Raw genomic sequence first — 15,776 nt, 5'->3', positions numbered from 1 at the left:
TACATTTTTTTCTTTCCGCCACTTTAACCTAGTCTTATTACACGACATAGTACTTTCCATTGTACAAGTTAAATGATGTGTGTTCCCTTCCTCTCTACAAGCTTACAAAGGCAGTTTACTTTGTGAATTCTACAGGAAGGTAAGGACGCTGTCCTGAATCAAAGTACAATAATCCACTGGATTTGCACTCTTGACCAGGGATGGTCAGTTTGGGATCGGGGATCACTTAGGTTCACTATCCTCATAGATAATTGTGTTCTCTAATCTTAGTGAGAATCACGCTAACGTAGACTCGCACTATAAGAGCTCTTCGAGCTCGAGCACTTGTTCGTTGTATTGAATGGAATTTGCACTCGCATGTGCTAACTAACTTTATTGGAGCTTGAGCTCAGAGACTCTGTCACGCTATCTACTTATGCGTTTTTGCTTACACTCAGTTATTGAATTCACGGCCGATTGAGCCCGAGGATATAGACGTCTCTGCCCTTGACTTCACCGAGATGTAGAAATGGAATGATCAAATCATTGTTTCGACTGCTCGCATTCGGATGTTTTATTATTATTATTATGTGAGCTTCTTCGTGACTATATGGTTAGCGTACGTGCCCTCAGCGCGGATGATTTGTGTTCGATTCCCGGAGGGTGCTCATGTGGTTCGGAGATCCCATGTTACGCTGTAGGTCTACGTCTCATATAACCTCGGTGCTGAAAGGGACGCTAGACTCCTGTCGATCAACAACAATCTTTGTCTGATTAATTCTGCAAGACTGATGTTCTGTTCGCATAATACCATTTTTTTCGTATAAATCGATGTTAATATACATTTCTAATAATAAGCACAGAGGATGTTTTTAATATTTGTTCTATGTAACGTATCTTCAATTTTTCTTTGTATTTTTTTCCATGGAATTTACCCGTGTTTTCCTTCTACAAACTTGCTTCTTTCTTACGTATTGCTGTATAATATTGCTCTAATTTTTCAGTGAGTCATATAAATCCAAGCTTAAGCGGTTTAACTTCTCTTCTGTAAGGTGGCACTCGTACAGCTTACTTCATTTGATTTTCCACATCATGACATGCTTCCGTTTGAGATACGCATGCTATCCTTGTACTGTCGGTACCTACCCCCAACTTGCGGTAAAATAAAAAAAAAAATGTGTGATTAATCGTTGATTGATCGTTTTTAATGTTTGGCTATGACACGCTGTAACCACTGTTCATGAGTCTCATATTCAGCACAACTTACGTCAGTTTCATTAGGGTGCTCGGGGTCCCGGGTTCAATCCCAGCCCCCGCCAAGTGGACTTTGTGGTGGACAAACACCGTGTGCGTGGGTTTTCTCGGGGTTCTCCCGTTTCCTCCCACTTTCTTCATTCCACCATTTCATTCATTAATCATTATCACCGTCTCCTTTAGCCTAACCGGCATAACCGTGGGACGTAAAACTCAAAAGATTTCATTAGGGTGCTCTGTGGGTGAGGATTTGTTCGAGTTGCGATCATCTTAGCAGGCTGTCGTACGTACCGTGTAACTGTTGTAATTAAATGTGCATCATCTCGTACGAAATACCAAAAGGAATGTTTAGTTGTCTGTAATTGACTGAAGTTTTTGTATTCTGTGACATTTTCGAGTACTCTGTTACAATTCATGAGTTTGGCAGGTTTAAGTTTCCCCCCAGTGCACAGGCGTATGTCCGGATAAAAGCCAATTAACTTCTGTAATTTGGATTGCGCTCTTGCAGAAAATTGTTTATGTAAGATTATACATTGAATTCTGATTCACTTTTAATGGAATATTCGTTTCATTTGTAAATCCCTTTTTAATTAGGATAATTCATAAGCTCTTGTATATGGATAATGAGGAATCACAGTTTGAGAATATGAAAATTAAAATAAATGGGTACTCACATGGTTGTTTAGGATACAGACACACCGAGAGTAATATATGGAGATACTCAAATTTTATAAAATTCGGAATGACTGATTGTGACACACGACCAGATCTCTGTTTCTTTTTTTTCTTCTCGTCTGTCTACATTTCATCCACGAGACGTTCGAGAGTTGAAAAATAAGCGTTTGTTTTTAGTTCTTTCGATGTGGTTGTGTTCCAAACAATTGTAAATAACAATATTTACTTTATGGCTTCCGAGCTTCCTCGTGGCTAAGTGGTTAGCGTACAAATCTTTGTCATGGGAGACCCGGGTTCGATTCCCGGGCGGAGCTCATGTGGTTCGGATTTCACATTAACCTGTAGGTCCACGTCTTCTATAGCCTTGTTGCTAAAGACGAAGCTAAATTCAAATCAGAAATTCTTTCTGGTTTTCACTGGCAGCTCAAATAATTAAAATTTAAGTAAACGATTGCTTCTTAAAATGTCTTCAGTGTACATGTACCAAAATAAAGAAAATATTGTGTTCATGATTTTTGTGGCAACTTATATTTGTTTCTTGTTTTTTACAGGGAATATAAATGGATCACTAGAAAAGATTCCCTTCGAAAATTGACAACAAAATATTGTACAGAATTACGAGAATCAAAGTTAAAAGCTTACAGAGAAGCTTTGGAATCGCAACAGATCGATTTCTTGAAAGATAAACTAGAGACCTTGCAGTGGATTCGAAGAACTGAAGAAGAGTGTAAAGTTCCAGTAACTGTAAGTGAGAAGGACATTGAAGAAGTGTCGGAAAAAATCAAAGCGTTAGAAGTTGAAAAGAAGCAAAAGGAGTGTGTTGAGGAGCAATCATGAAGAACACATTGTCAAGAAACAGTGTTTTGTTATTTATTAAGTAGTGTACAATTAAATAGTGAAGTACAGTAAATAGATACTCTGTTGAAAAAGAAATTTGCAGGTTTAAAAAGTCGAAACAGATTAAACTGATTTACAGTAAGAGCCATTCTGTGGTATACTTCGAAAACAATCGTTCTATCGTAAAAAGAGTGATGGTTATATAACTCTCTATGAAATCGAAATGGTTAGAATTCTTACTGATTTGCGCCTAGAATTCGAAAATGAGAGAGCAATAATCTAATAGCTTTGAGTTATAGACTTAAAGATTCATACTTAATCTATTACATACACCGTTGCCCTACCCGAATTTTTGATAGATAGTTCAAAGATAAAATAGTAATTTTTCTCTTCACTTACGGCATTCATCGCAACTCTTTTACGCTGAGTTGTCAATTGTTCTAGCAGAATATATTGAAAATAGTAAAGAATTGATTTTTCTTAGGAGAGCACGGTGGCTTAGTGGAGAACGCACACTTCTGGAGTGGTGTAGTGTAATCAAACTCCAGATTCGAACCCAGGCCATATACAGTGGGTTGAAATTGTTCAGAATAAAATCCTTTTGCATCAATACCCCGTTGCCAGCGCTTCTGCCACGCTTAATATGCCTCCTAGAAACCTGCAACCGGAATCTCCTTTATATATGTGTCGAAGCTGCTTGCACTCTATATACCATCTCATAATGGTATCCGAAGAAAGGAAAAGAAGTCAGACGGGGCCACATCTGGACTGTAGGAAGGCCGAGGCAGCGTTATCACATTGTGCTTCGCCAGAAACTTCCTTACGCGTAGCAACGTGACTCAACTACTATCCTGGTGGAGAATTCAGGTATCAGCGATATTCCTTCGAAGGTGACGGACCCTTAACCTTTCATTTTCTCACAAAACTTGATCGCATATTGCTGTTCAGTCGTACGCTGCATTTTGATTACAAAGCAATCGTACACTGACGAAACTACAAAGCAACTACTTACTCCGAGCACGGTCCACACTCTGGAAAGGCGTAGAGGTAACTCAGCCGTGTCGCGTTGTGTATCTGTCCCCTACCTGTCCCTGCCCTTGCTCTCGGCAAGAAACAATCACTTCCAATATTTTTTGGATAGACCTTGTATTAGTCTCGTTTAGCCTAAAATGTATAGTAATCGCATATAGGCTTAATGCCAAAAGAGACGTCTAACTCTGAAGGTATTGAATTAGATATTAAAGAAAATTGAAACTGAGTTTTGCATCATCTACTGCATATCTTCACAATTTTATCATCTTCGGTTGCAGATCTTGAAAGAATTGTGATAGTATTTTGGTAATCCTGATTTAGTGACTTCAAATTACATCCATACGTAAAATAAACGTAATTTCAAATAGATTTCAGTAAAAACAGTGGTTGGCAAGGTGACTTTTGGAGCAGGTATGGTTTTGTAAAAAAAACTATAAACTTCACTATATGTAAATAGAATAGACAACAAATGTTTAGTAGAATAGTGTTTTAGTAGTTTTATTTTAGCAGTTCCATACGTTTCTCAAGTTCAACCTGCAACCTTAACCAAATGCTTTCTCCCCCCCCCCCCCCTCATTGTTAATGCACTGGTTTGTCACATTTTGAAATATTCTTATTTCAGGCAGACTCAATCTATGTTCCATAAGGAGAGAGCAACGTATAGTTGTATTCGTGAAAATGAGTCATCAGTACATATGCCAATAGGTGTTTAGTGATACTGAAGGCTAAATACTTTTATTTCCATTTATTTGAAGTAGCTAAACTTACTACTAAAATACAGGGTGATTTTTTTAAAACTCACGGATTTCATTTGGGTCTAGAATTTCTAAATGAAGTTCTATTTTCATGCGGTTTGTGGCAAATGATCAAGAAAGGATGGGAGATTTATGAGACCATGTTTACTGGTTTAAATTCGTCCGGGCTAATATCGCCCACGCTTCAAGAAAAACAGCAAATATTCGCCAGTGTACCTTACAATTGGAATGAAATTTTGGATTCTTGAACCGAAATTGCTGATCATACAAATTAAGTGTTACTAGTAACATCCATGTTGAATAGCTATAGCCGGTTTCCTGCGACAAACGACGGAGAGATTTCTTGGGCGACCTAAGGAATCAATAATTTCATCTTCCGCTACACTCGCGTGCAGGGTCCAATGCTTCCCTGTCTCACTGAGAAGCGACCCTGTTTCTTCCAATTTATTCACTAGTGACCATATTATGTTCCTATCTGGGGCAGAACGTGAGGCAGATTTATTTCTAAATGTCCTATGCATAGCAACAACAGATTCCATTCTCCAAAAACTTTTAATGATAACCTCATGTTGCACCAAAGAGTACACTATTCTCACTGTGTCCTGATCACACAGTAGCACAGAACTGTACAGCACAATTCCTAATACAACGGCCCAATTTCCTGTTTCTTATTGACTTTGGAGAGGTTGTTATCTAACGAAGAAAACCCAAATCTCCACACCCACCGCGCCTCATTCCAATTGTAAGGTACACTGGCGAATATTTGCTGTTTTTCTTGAGGCATGGTCGATATTACCCCGGATGAATTTAAACCAGTAAACATAGTTACATAAATCTTCCATCGTTCCTTGATCATTTGCCACAAACCGCATGAAAATTGAACTTCAGTTAGAAATTCTGGACCCAAATAAAATCCGTGAGTTTTAAAAGTCACTCTGTATTAATGAAAGTTGAAAATTTTATTGTTAGTCTTTGAATACTTTTACTGACACGCATATAGTATGTGTTTCATATGTATGAAATTTTGATTAAGAAAATTAAGTGAAATCTTTTTAATATATATGGTAAGGGAAATAAAGATGAAAAGGTGATTTCAAATGTTCTGCCTAGAATAGGCAAATCACCGCAATCCCTGAAGTTAGGAAGATGAAACTCGGTATGTAACTCCTTATTAAAAATAAACGGACGTTATTTTAAAAATTTCGTTTTAAGAGGAAAGAGGCATTTTCTATTATTTTTTCCTCCACATTGAAAACGATGTTATCTGTTGTTGCATCACAGGAAAATAGCCGAAAACTTTGAAAGTGATTTTCTAACGTACTTAGCATCAACCTCGAGCTAGGTTTCAACCACTATTTTTATTAAAGGGCGTATTCTATTCATTTTGAACCTCATACCTCTTTAGAATATCACATGAGCCTCACAAATTAAGAAGATGAAAATTTGTATTTAAACTCTTAATTAAAAATATATAAACACGTGTCATAATTTTCCAAAATTCCGGTTTTAAGGGGACGGAAGTTGAAATGTGTATATATATATATATATATATATATATATATATATATATTTAACTACATTGAAATAGACGTTATCTGTTGTTTGTGATCGCATCACGGAAAACTGCTTACCCATTTGAAATGAATCTTGGAACATAGCTCCTGCCTCAAGCATTTTATTATGTCACATTGATTAAGGGATGTATTCCAATGGGGTAGGAGGAGAAAAAGGGTTCAAATATTTTCAAGAAACCTATTCTCCCCGTGCAAACAACGGGCATTTCATCTAGTTTCGTTATAGAACTACAGGAACACAATTGTACGTGCTACATAATAACTGGATTTGTTATTTATCCTTTCGACAACTAACATTTCCTTCGACAATTTTAGACAACTAACATTTTGGTTAACTGGGGACTTCGCCCCCAGACCTCCACTTTTGCTCGATATACAGCCTTTGACCTTTCATATCTCTAACAAAACTTTAATCTTAAAGGATTTCGAGATATGGCCACCTTATTATAACAACTACAACCCCCATACTTTTTTCTCTAAGTAAAAAAAAACGCGAAAATAGGTCTTTATTTAACGTATATCTACTCTTATGGGATTTTGAGTTACGGCCATGTTATTTTAACTATTACAAAACCCACCTCTTTTTTTTCTTCCCTTCTAAGGGAAATATCAGAAAACGCAGAATCACATCTTTAATTATTTCAAATTAAAATCCTAAATACCGAATTTCATGTTTTCTAACCTTGACGAATTTCGAGATATGTCTATCCAATTATAGCAATTGTAACCTCACCCCTTTTTCCATCCAGCCTTTGTTCTTCGGTTCCAGAGTAAATACCAAATAAAGTTGAAACATGTGTCTAATTATTTTAAATGATAAGTCAAATTTCTGAATTTCATGTCTCTAACCTTAAGAGATTCGAGATATGGGCTTCTTATTATAATAATTGTAATTCCTACCTCTTTTTTCCTAATTAACCTTTTTTCTTTCCTTCTAGTTGGAATTTCAAGAAACACTAAAACACGTACCTAATTATTTTAAATGGGAAGTCCATATATCAAATTTCTCTCTGTACAGGGTTCATACAAAAATATTAAACTCAATTTCCCTGAATTTTCCAGGTATTAATTTTGCAATTTCCAGGTCTAATGGAAGAAATTTAACAGTAAGAGAACACATAAATTCTAAGAATAATATATTTAAGAATGGCTACCCTTCTCCCCAATGAAGGATTGCAATTAAATAATCAGTCACAAAAAATAAATAAAATTTAAAATATCCAAAACTTTAGAACATAGATAATCATCACGTTATACATTTGCAGTCGTTCATGCCATTCCCCTATACACTCAGTTTTGTTTTAACAAAATTCACAATTCTAATGTTTTATTGTCACTAACATTTTTTAGTTTTAGAATAAACAACGTAATATATAATGTTCTTATAACAAAGTAGTTTTATTGTACAACTCCTACATAACCTTACTGATTTCTTTATCTATTTCTTCACCTTGCAGACTATGAGCTTTCTCCAAGCGTTTCTTTTTTTTCCCTCAAGTCATTTAATTCTTTTAGCTTCCGCTTTTTCATTTGAATTTTCGGATAGTTTTACTTTACTGCACGGTGTTTTCTTTCCAACGCCATTTCATATCTTGTCCGAGATCCTTTAACTGCTTTAACTGATTCCTGTGAGATCTGAATATTGCTAATGCCAGCCGCATATTGAATGCCATCATGTACTTTTCTCAGTGCTACAATTGAATCGTCCTGCAAATTTTTAACCAACAGGCTGTTGTTGATTGAAAAACCGGATTCAATTGTTGCGTTTCTATGTAATAATATAAGAACATTTTGAATACAGCCCACAAGTCAGTAAATTTCGTGTCTGTCTTAAGCAGACTTCCCAGAATTTGACTAAATCATCTTTAGTTTCACGAAGGTTTTCGAAGACTCTCCGGTATTCCTCTTTTGTCAACCTACACAAAGTCATATACTGAGCAACTGCTCTCTCTGCAACATTTTCTGACAACCGAAGGCTGGAATGAAGGATCTGAATACGTTCTCATTCGTTCCTGAGCCAAAGATGGCGTCTTCAATATAACGTCTGGACCAAGAGATGACACGGAACGAACAAGGGGATACTTTAAAGGGCTGTGCTCCAAGATCTTTTTGATTGTTGCCACTAAAAACCGTTGGCATTGCAAAGTTTTTTTCTCAACTCTTTATTCAAGGTCCCTAAAAAATAGTATTTTCTTCCTCCTAAAGGCTTCTTTCGCCATTCCTATCCTTGCTTTTATTTCACCTTCACACTTCATATCACCACTAATAATACTACCCAGATATAGAAAACTAGTCACCTATTCTATTTTCTCCCCTCCTACTTCTACATTTGACATCGACCACTTCGTTCCATGCTTCATGGCTTTTGTCTTTCTAACATTTATTTTCATCTCACATTCTTCACAGTAAACTGTAAAAACACTGTAAAAGTCAATATCTCAAGTTGCTAAGTTCACTTCAAAATTGGAATGTAAGTCTTTCGAAGATATTTTAATTTACTCTTCATAACCTGTATGTCTAAGTCTCATATAGTCTCGGTACTGAACGGAACGCTAAACTCCAAATCAACCAATTAACTTATTCAATCTTTTTTTAATGATACGTAATGCTTATACCTTTTACAGCTTTTCGTCATGATGGTAAGTTTTTTGAAAGTAAATATGTAAAAGAAGTTACTTTCTTGGTTGTATTTTTCTATGAACACAAGGATCTGTAACGCTGAAATCGACAGTAGTATATTTACTTCGCATCCAACTTTGTTCCAGATCTTCCAAACAATTCGTACAAAAACAACCGATAATTTACGTCTGTCCCGACTTTTGGTCTTGACGATGTGAATCAAATCCGACGTTCCTGAGAAAGAAATATTGACAGGGAAAACAAAAATAATAATAATAATGACAAGCGGCCAGAAAACAAGATTGGATGGTGTGGAATTTTTAGAAGTTCCTGATAAGCATACTTTTCTTTCTTTCTAGATTGGGCGAATTTGCTACCTTGCCTATGATTTCAACCTTAGAGAATAGAAATTAATCTGAAATCTTACATGAAATAAACGCCGTTACCGGTAATATATTTTATTTTTGAATTCTTCATATCGTCGTTCTTAACCGATTACATCTCCAGTATTGAGGGTAATTTTGAAGCCTAAAGAAAATCTTGTGACATTGGACCAAAATCGAATCACATTTACGAAAGTTACATTAGACATCATTATATGTGAAAATTTGAAATATGAGGTTAATTTTACCCCGTATTCTTGGCATATTTCAATCCTAAGCAATACTTATTTCCTAAGGAAATAAATGCAGCTAAGTTTTATTAAAATCGGATAAATTGTGGAAGACAGACAGAAATACACACACACACAAATGTTATTTGTGTTCATGCTCACTTCTCTGTTGATACCTTAGAGCAAATTTTCTTTTATTTTTGAAGTTACATTATGCGTGATATTGCTTACACGTCATACGCTGACTTTTGTTATTAGCCACAAAACACATCTGAAGACATTTCCTATCCCGCATTTTTCGTTAACAATTACCGCTTATTTGGTCATCCATGAATGCTGGACAATTTTCCGCATACTTAACTGAGATTTAATTATGTATACCCATGCACAGAGGACTCAGAGCACTGACTTCATAAAGCGCATTCTGGACACAGGAAGTGCACTAAAAGACAATCTGAATAAGTTTTCTTAATATTTTATTTATAAATGTAGAAAATATACTAGTTAACTCCTTAAAGCTACCATCAATATATTTTGTTTTTAAAAAATGCACCGTAAAAAGTTACAAAAATTATATAAACTGTACAGCTTTCTTTCATTTAGGAATTTCCATAGTTGTATCACTGTTATTTTCCAATCAACAATGAAAACAATTAAAAACCTACATTATTAAAAATACTGTATTTTTTATGGAATGTTAAGAAAATTATTGTCCAAGCGCAGCACCATAAATGTTTTTACTTGGAAATTTATGTTCATAAACTGGTCATGGCTGGCGGTCTCGCATATGCCTTCGGAATAAAACCATATTTTCGTGTTTTTGGAGCGTATGCCCATAGCCATCCATCCACGGTCTGGTTATTCAGATCAGCATAAATCCAGTCTCCTCTTCTGACTGACAAATCGTCAGGGGCCTGAGCCTGTAATTATGAGAAATTCCAATATTGAATTAAAATGTCATTTATTTGTAGATTTAATAATAAATGCCAGTTGTTCCCAGAATAAATACTATTTTCTGGTAAGTATTCATTATATACATATACAGACTGAAGTTTTGATACACATGTTGGTAAGTGATACGCACAAGCAAGTGTGAGCATAAGTATGTTCTATACACAAATTATTTATTGGCTGTAGTTCAATGGGCTAGCGACAGCTGTTATTGATCATTAAAGAATACATTTCAGAAAAACACCCATTAGGGTGTTGCTTCGAGCAGACCATCGCCTCCACTTCGGACTACAGATCGTAATCCAAGATACTGAAGATGAGCTGCCAGTCAGACGCTCTTCCGCTATGATCAAGTTGGAAGCATGCTGAATCTACCTTTGGGCCTGCTTTGTCTTTCGCAAAAGTGAGCTTTGTGATTCCATGATGAGACCCACTATCACCGTGGCGGAATGTTGCACTCTGGAAGCGATCAGACAGACTTCCTTGGACAATGCTGCATACACCCGGTCGTTTTTGGTGTTTCAAGAACGACTCAATGGTGAAGATCTTTTCGTCCGTAAAGATGATGTGGTGTAAATTACCTATGAATGAAGAAGCAGCTGTGCTATTACGATCCTGTTCCGCCGTAGCTGCGGGCGTCCGGAATGGGATTGAAAGTTTTTAAAAGTGTATAGTTTTAATATGGTCAGAGATACAGAAGAAGAAAAAAGCATGCACTTTAAAGGAGAACTCAAAAAGTTTATTTGATCTTACAAGTCATTCTAACTCAGTGTAACTCAACGTGAGCTCCATTTGTTACTCTTACAATATCTAGCCTGAACTCAATCTCTCTCCACATATTCTGTAACATCTGAGGTGTTACTGAAGCAATCGCATTCCTAATACGGTTCTTCAGTTCATCAGTTACGCACCTATTCAGCAGAATACACAAGGTCTTTCACATACTCCCACAGGAAGAAGTCCAGGCGTGGAGGCCACCTAATTGGCCCATCACGGCTTATCCAACGGCTAGGAAATTCAGTATCAAGGTACTCCTTCACTTGTAGGCTCCCTCACATGTGGCAGGGCACCATGCAATTGGAATATCATTTGAGGTTGCAAATGTTGTAACTGGGGAACAGCAAAGTGTTGAAGCATGTCTAAGAACACATTTCCTGTTATGGTTTGCTCTATGAAAAAGAAGGGGTCTTATAACTGCATTATGTGTTAAAGCACACCAAACATTCAATTTGGGACTGTCTCTAGAATGTTCTATATACGCATGCGGATTCTTAGATCCCCACATCCTAACACTGTGTCTGTTAACACAGCCAAACAAGTGAAAAGTTGCCTCATCAGAGAAAACAACATTCAATAGGAAATTATGGTCATAATCAATCCTGTCCAGAATTTCAGTAGCAAATGCTGCTCTCTGTGGCTTTTCATTGGGCTTAATTTCTTGCAACAATTGCACCTTATACGCGCGAAAGCGTAATCGTTTGTGTACCACATCGTGCACTGTTGACTTTGGAATTGCCAACTGCGCGAATTGACTTCCTCGGGCTACGTGAGAAATACTCTCTTAGTGCTTCTACATTTTCTTCTGACACACGCGATTTACCACCGCTGTGTTATTTCACTACACTCCCCGTTGATAAAAATTGATCCTTCCACGCCTGGACACTGTCGCGTGACGGAGGATCCGTGTGGTAAACACGTCGAAAATTTCGTTGAACTTGAACAACACTTTTTGTCTCTGTAAACCACTACACTGCCTTTTCGACTGTCGACGCCATTTCTGTTTATCGGCGATACTAGAACAGTCACCGGTAGTTGTTCAAGTATGAAAATTTGCTGAACAAAACTTTTTGAGTTTTCCTTCAATATGAATGTTTTTTTCTTCTGTATCTCTGACCATATTAAAACACACTTTTAAAAACCGTCAGTCCCATTCCGGACAATACGCCTAAATTCTCACGCAGTATCGGGAAACGCTCCGTGGATGCAGTATTATTTCTTTCACTTTGTTTCGGACACCATAACATTAAAACGATACTTTATGGGACCACGGTGGTTCAATAGTAGAGGGTTCATCTCTAGCTCGTGGGGTCCCTGGTTCGACCCCAGCTACCAAAAATGAGCTTTGTGGTGGACAAACACCATGCCCATGGGTTTTATTGGGATTCTTCCGTTTCCTCCCACTTCTGTCATTCCACCATTATCATTCATCTGATCACCGTCGTCTCCCTTAGCCTTGGTGCATAATTATGAGACAAACTTAAAAAGTACTTTATCCTTATTGAATTCCATGACCACTTCCGCCCGAGACCATTCAACCACAATCTTCCAATGATTCAACGTTGCTTCAGATGTCTGCAATGGGTACCACTTCATACTACCAACACCGGTACAGGAAGCAATAGATATTAGGCCGTCCAACGTGATGGAATCATGCAAGGCAATGCTCTAAATGTGTGCATGGCACTCAAAGCGACGTCGTCGTTTTGTGTTTGTAATTGTTCGATATGCGTGTGCTACTCCTGTCCAAAGGACTTCATATCACGGTAATAAAATGAATTATTTACCAGAAAATATTGATTAACACATGATTAAACACTAAAAAGCAAAAATGTATACTGAAAATCCTTCTGTTAAAACGCTTTATCAAGTAAGGAGGGAAGAAAGGAAAGAGAAAAAAATAAATTTTTAAAAAAGCTGTAAAGCGCTCAGCTATGCGCTATACTGAAAAACTTTTTTGTGATATCAAACAGTAAGCAGTAGAATTTGGAATTATAAAACTTAGTATCATTACCAAAATTGCTGACAGTGACACGGGAGAGAAAAAATATGAGCTACATAATTTGGTTAAATCTTTGTAACCATTGTATTTTTAATCAAAAATTGATGATACCATACGAGCAATCTGAATTTTCAATTATTCGAGGTACAGAACAAGTTCTAATGTGAGTTTTCGGATTTGAAGAGAGAAAAACTTTTTTCTGACAGAAAACAAACTATGGATGGAGGAAATAACCTGAACATACAAAGGGTGTAGCGAAGTTTATTGCTATCTCATTGTCAAGCTAAGTGTATGCAGCAACATGACTGAGCTCGCATTAATTGAAGTAACTAGAAAAACTATTGGAAAATAATGTGTAGTTATCCGTTACAATCGCTCTTGTCTATCACAGAAAAAAGTGGTTTAGCTCAAGCTCAGCTCTGAATTTGATACTCTTTGAAATTTCTTTTGCGAAAACTAATGCTCGTCAAAGCCAATCCACCATGACTATTATTATCCATGTAGTTACTAAGAAATCGTAGTTAGCCATGCAATAACCTAAACGTGACAGTTGTCTGTAAGCCTTCTCTATATACTTATGTTTCTCACGGAAATTTTTTCAATGCACGATACACTGCTTATAGCCGAAGCACTGCAATAATAATAAAAAAACAAACCTTTCCCCATGTTGTGCTCTTTGATTACACACTTCACCTACCCTCCTGATGACAGTTGATACTTTTCCCACTATGTATAATAAATACGAATTTTACAACCTTAGAACATTTCCAATTCGAACTATGGTGTAACGAAATCAGCAATAACATTTGCACACAGTGTATTTTGTTTTACTTTGTTCATAATGTTTCTGAATACTGGATTCCTATTTCTTTCCAATAAATGTTAAGACTACGGGTTCAGACAAATACCCGATGCATTGATGTAACTTACCTTGTAATCATATAACATGACTAGCTCAGTGCCATGATATCGCAGATCATCTGATGACGGAGATGTCATGTGATGAGAACTACTTTGTGAAGTGAAATTATTTTGATTCTGGCTATTGCTCTGATTTATATGACCTGCAATAAACACATTGATTAAATTACCATTTACAATAGAATTTACTACAAATTGGTTACAAAGTGAAATTTTCATTAGATTCCACTTTATTCGCCTTGTATGTCCTTGTAACAGCCAAAGGAATGGATATTTGGGATATTTCCTCGAATAATCACCTATTATAACGAAAGTAACTTCTCAACACCAAAACGCTTAAAAGAAAGCAAGCAAGCTAGCGCTCTCTCTTTCTATTTCAAGACTTCAGCATAGTTCAATAAAAACATCGTCTAGGAATGATGCATTGAAGAAATTGATTTCTTGAAGATCCTTGGACATTTTTTTCAAGTGCACCTTTTTACATTATTTTTTATTTTCTGTACGAATAAATCGTTATAATAAATTATTTCTTTACCACTTACGCAGCATACACACAATAGTATCTTAAATACTTTTTTTGGTTACATAATTTCCACTGGAAGTTAAGCAACTTAAAATGTGACCTTGTCCTTTCACAAGATGGAAAAAAGCATAGTACTACTGAAAAATATTCGAAGAAATATTCCAAATATTTAATACATATTTCATTTGGTTCCTAAAGAACATGCCGGTGAGTAAAGTGCGGTTTCATGTAAATAAATGTTATTTATGTTCTATTAGCAATTAAACGAACTTTATCAATTTTCGAACACACATCTTGTTTCTCTAAGATTTAAGACCGATACTTGCAAGATAATCTATATACAGATTGTCACTTATTAGGGCAAAAATAATCCTCTGAAAGTTTCACTGAAAATTTCCAGCAAAAACTTCATGACCGTGCTTCATTTCACAATGTTGCTGCACTGTCCTGATAACAGTTGATGTTCGAACCAATTTTAAGTTATCACTTCCTTAGAAATATTATCCTTGTTTATAATGCAATGTATTTCGAATTATCATCATGCTTAAGGCGTAACAAATATATACACACTACAATGGTGAAAAAAATAAACGATCCTGGATCTTAAAGACCAAAAATGAATTTTTTTCCATCTTCTCAGCTTTCGTAAATTGTTCAGTAAATTGTACTGTTGCGGTGTTCCCTTCCTATACGCAGTAAATATCATTAAGTTCAGAATTCAGTACAGTTCATCCTGTACGTTAAAGACAAGAAATTTCACTTACTATAAACTGTACATTAATCATGGGAAAATCCGAGGAACCAACTTATTTTTCTTACACCATACCTCCTGCAGATGAGAATACAATAAAATATAGGAGAGTGAGAAAATGTGGGTCAGCCGAGAATCGAACCAGGGTCTCCGGTTTGCCATACCAGTGCTCTAACCAGTACTCTACCCAGTTCACCCCTCCTCCCCGACAACAGCCACACATTCTTCACTGTTGAGTCAGCGTTCATACTCTCAGACCACACGGAGTGTACCACAACTCCAGTTATGCTTGAACACCCTGATGCCTATTAATGAACACCTATGATGGTTGAACTCAATGTACGTATCATATGAGATATGGGAAGAACCAAACGATTTTCCTGTAGATACAAATTTAATGAAATTTAACATAGTGAAAAAATATTCTCGTATACAGGGCATTGCCCTTTATAGGACCACATTCAACTATTGATTTTGGACTAAGAAGCGGCTGATTTCATGGACGGTGGTGCT

The 15,776-nt window shown here is 36.4% G+C and overlaps 2 protein-coding genes across 3 annotated transcripts in view; one reads left to right on the top strand and one right to left on the bottom strand.

The window, feature by feature from the left end:
- Nucleotides 1-4,268, top strand: part of bonsai (28S ribosomal protein S15, mitochondrial) — a 30,063-nt gene extending 25,795 nt beyond the window's left edge. The window contains exon 5 of the mRNA XM_081759880.1: nucleotides 2,460-4,268. Within this exon, the coding sequence (XP_081616006.1) occupies nucleotides 2,460-2,745 (286 nt within the window). The 3' untranslated portion in view covers nucleotides 2,746-4,268. The remainder of the gene's footprint in view (nucleotides 1-2,459) is intronic.
- Nucleotides 4,269-9,797: 5,529 nt separating this feature from the next.
- The window catches only part of Dlish (Dachs ligand with SH3s), a 29,495-nt gene continuing 23,516 nt past the window's right edge, over nucleotides 9,798-15,776 (bottom strand). For both annotated transcript variants that reach the window (XM_081759878.1, XM_081759879.1), the window contains exons 6-7: nucleotides 13,999-14,132; nucleotides 9,798-10,258 (exon numbers count right to left, since the gene is read on the bottom strand). In XM_081759878.1, the coding sequence (XP_081616004.1) occupies nucleotides 10,094-10,258; nucleotides 13,999-14,132 (299 nt within the window). In that variant the 3' untranslated portion in view covers nucleotides 9,798-10,093. The remainder of the gene's footprint in view (nucleotides 10,259-13,998; nucleotides 14,133-15,776) is intronic.

Source organism: Thermobia domestica, chromosome 5 (assembly GCF_964235325.1).
Source record: "Thermobia domestica chromosome 5, izTheDome1.hap1.1, whole genome shotgun sequence".
NCBI lineage: Eukaryota > Metazoa > Arthropoda > Insecta > Zygentoma > Lepismatidae > Thermobia > Thermobia domestica.
This window is presented reverse-complemented; position numbering and strand designations above follow the sequence as displayed.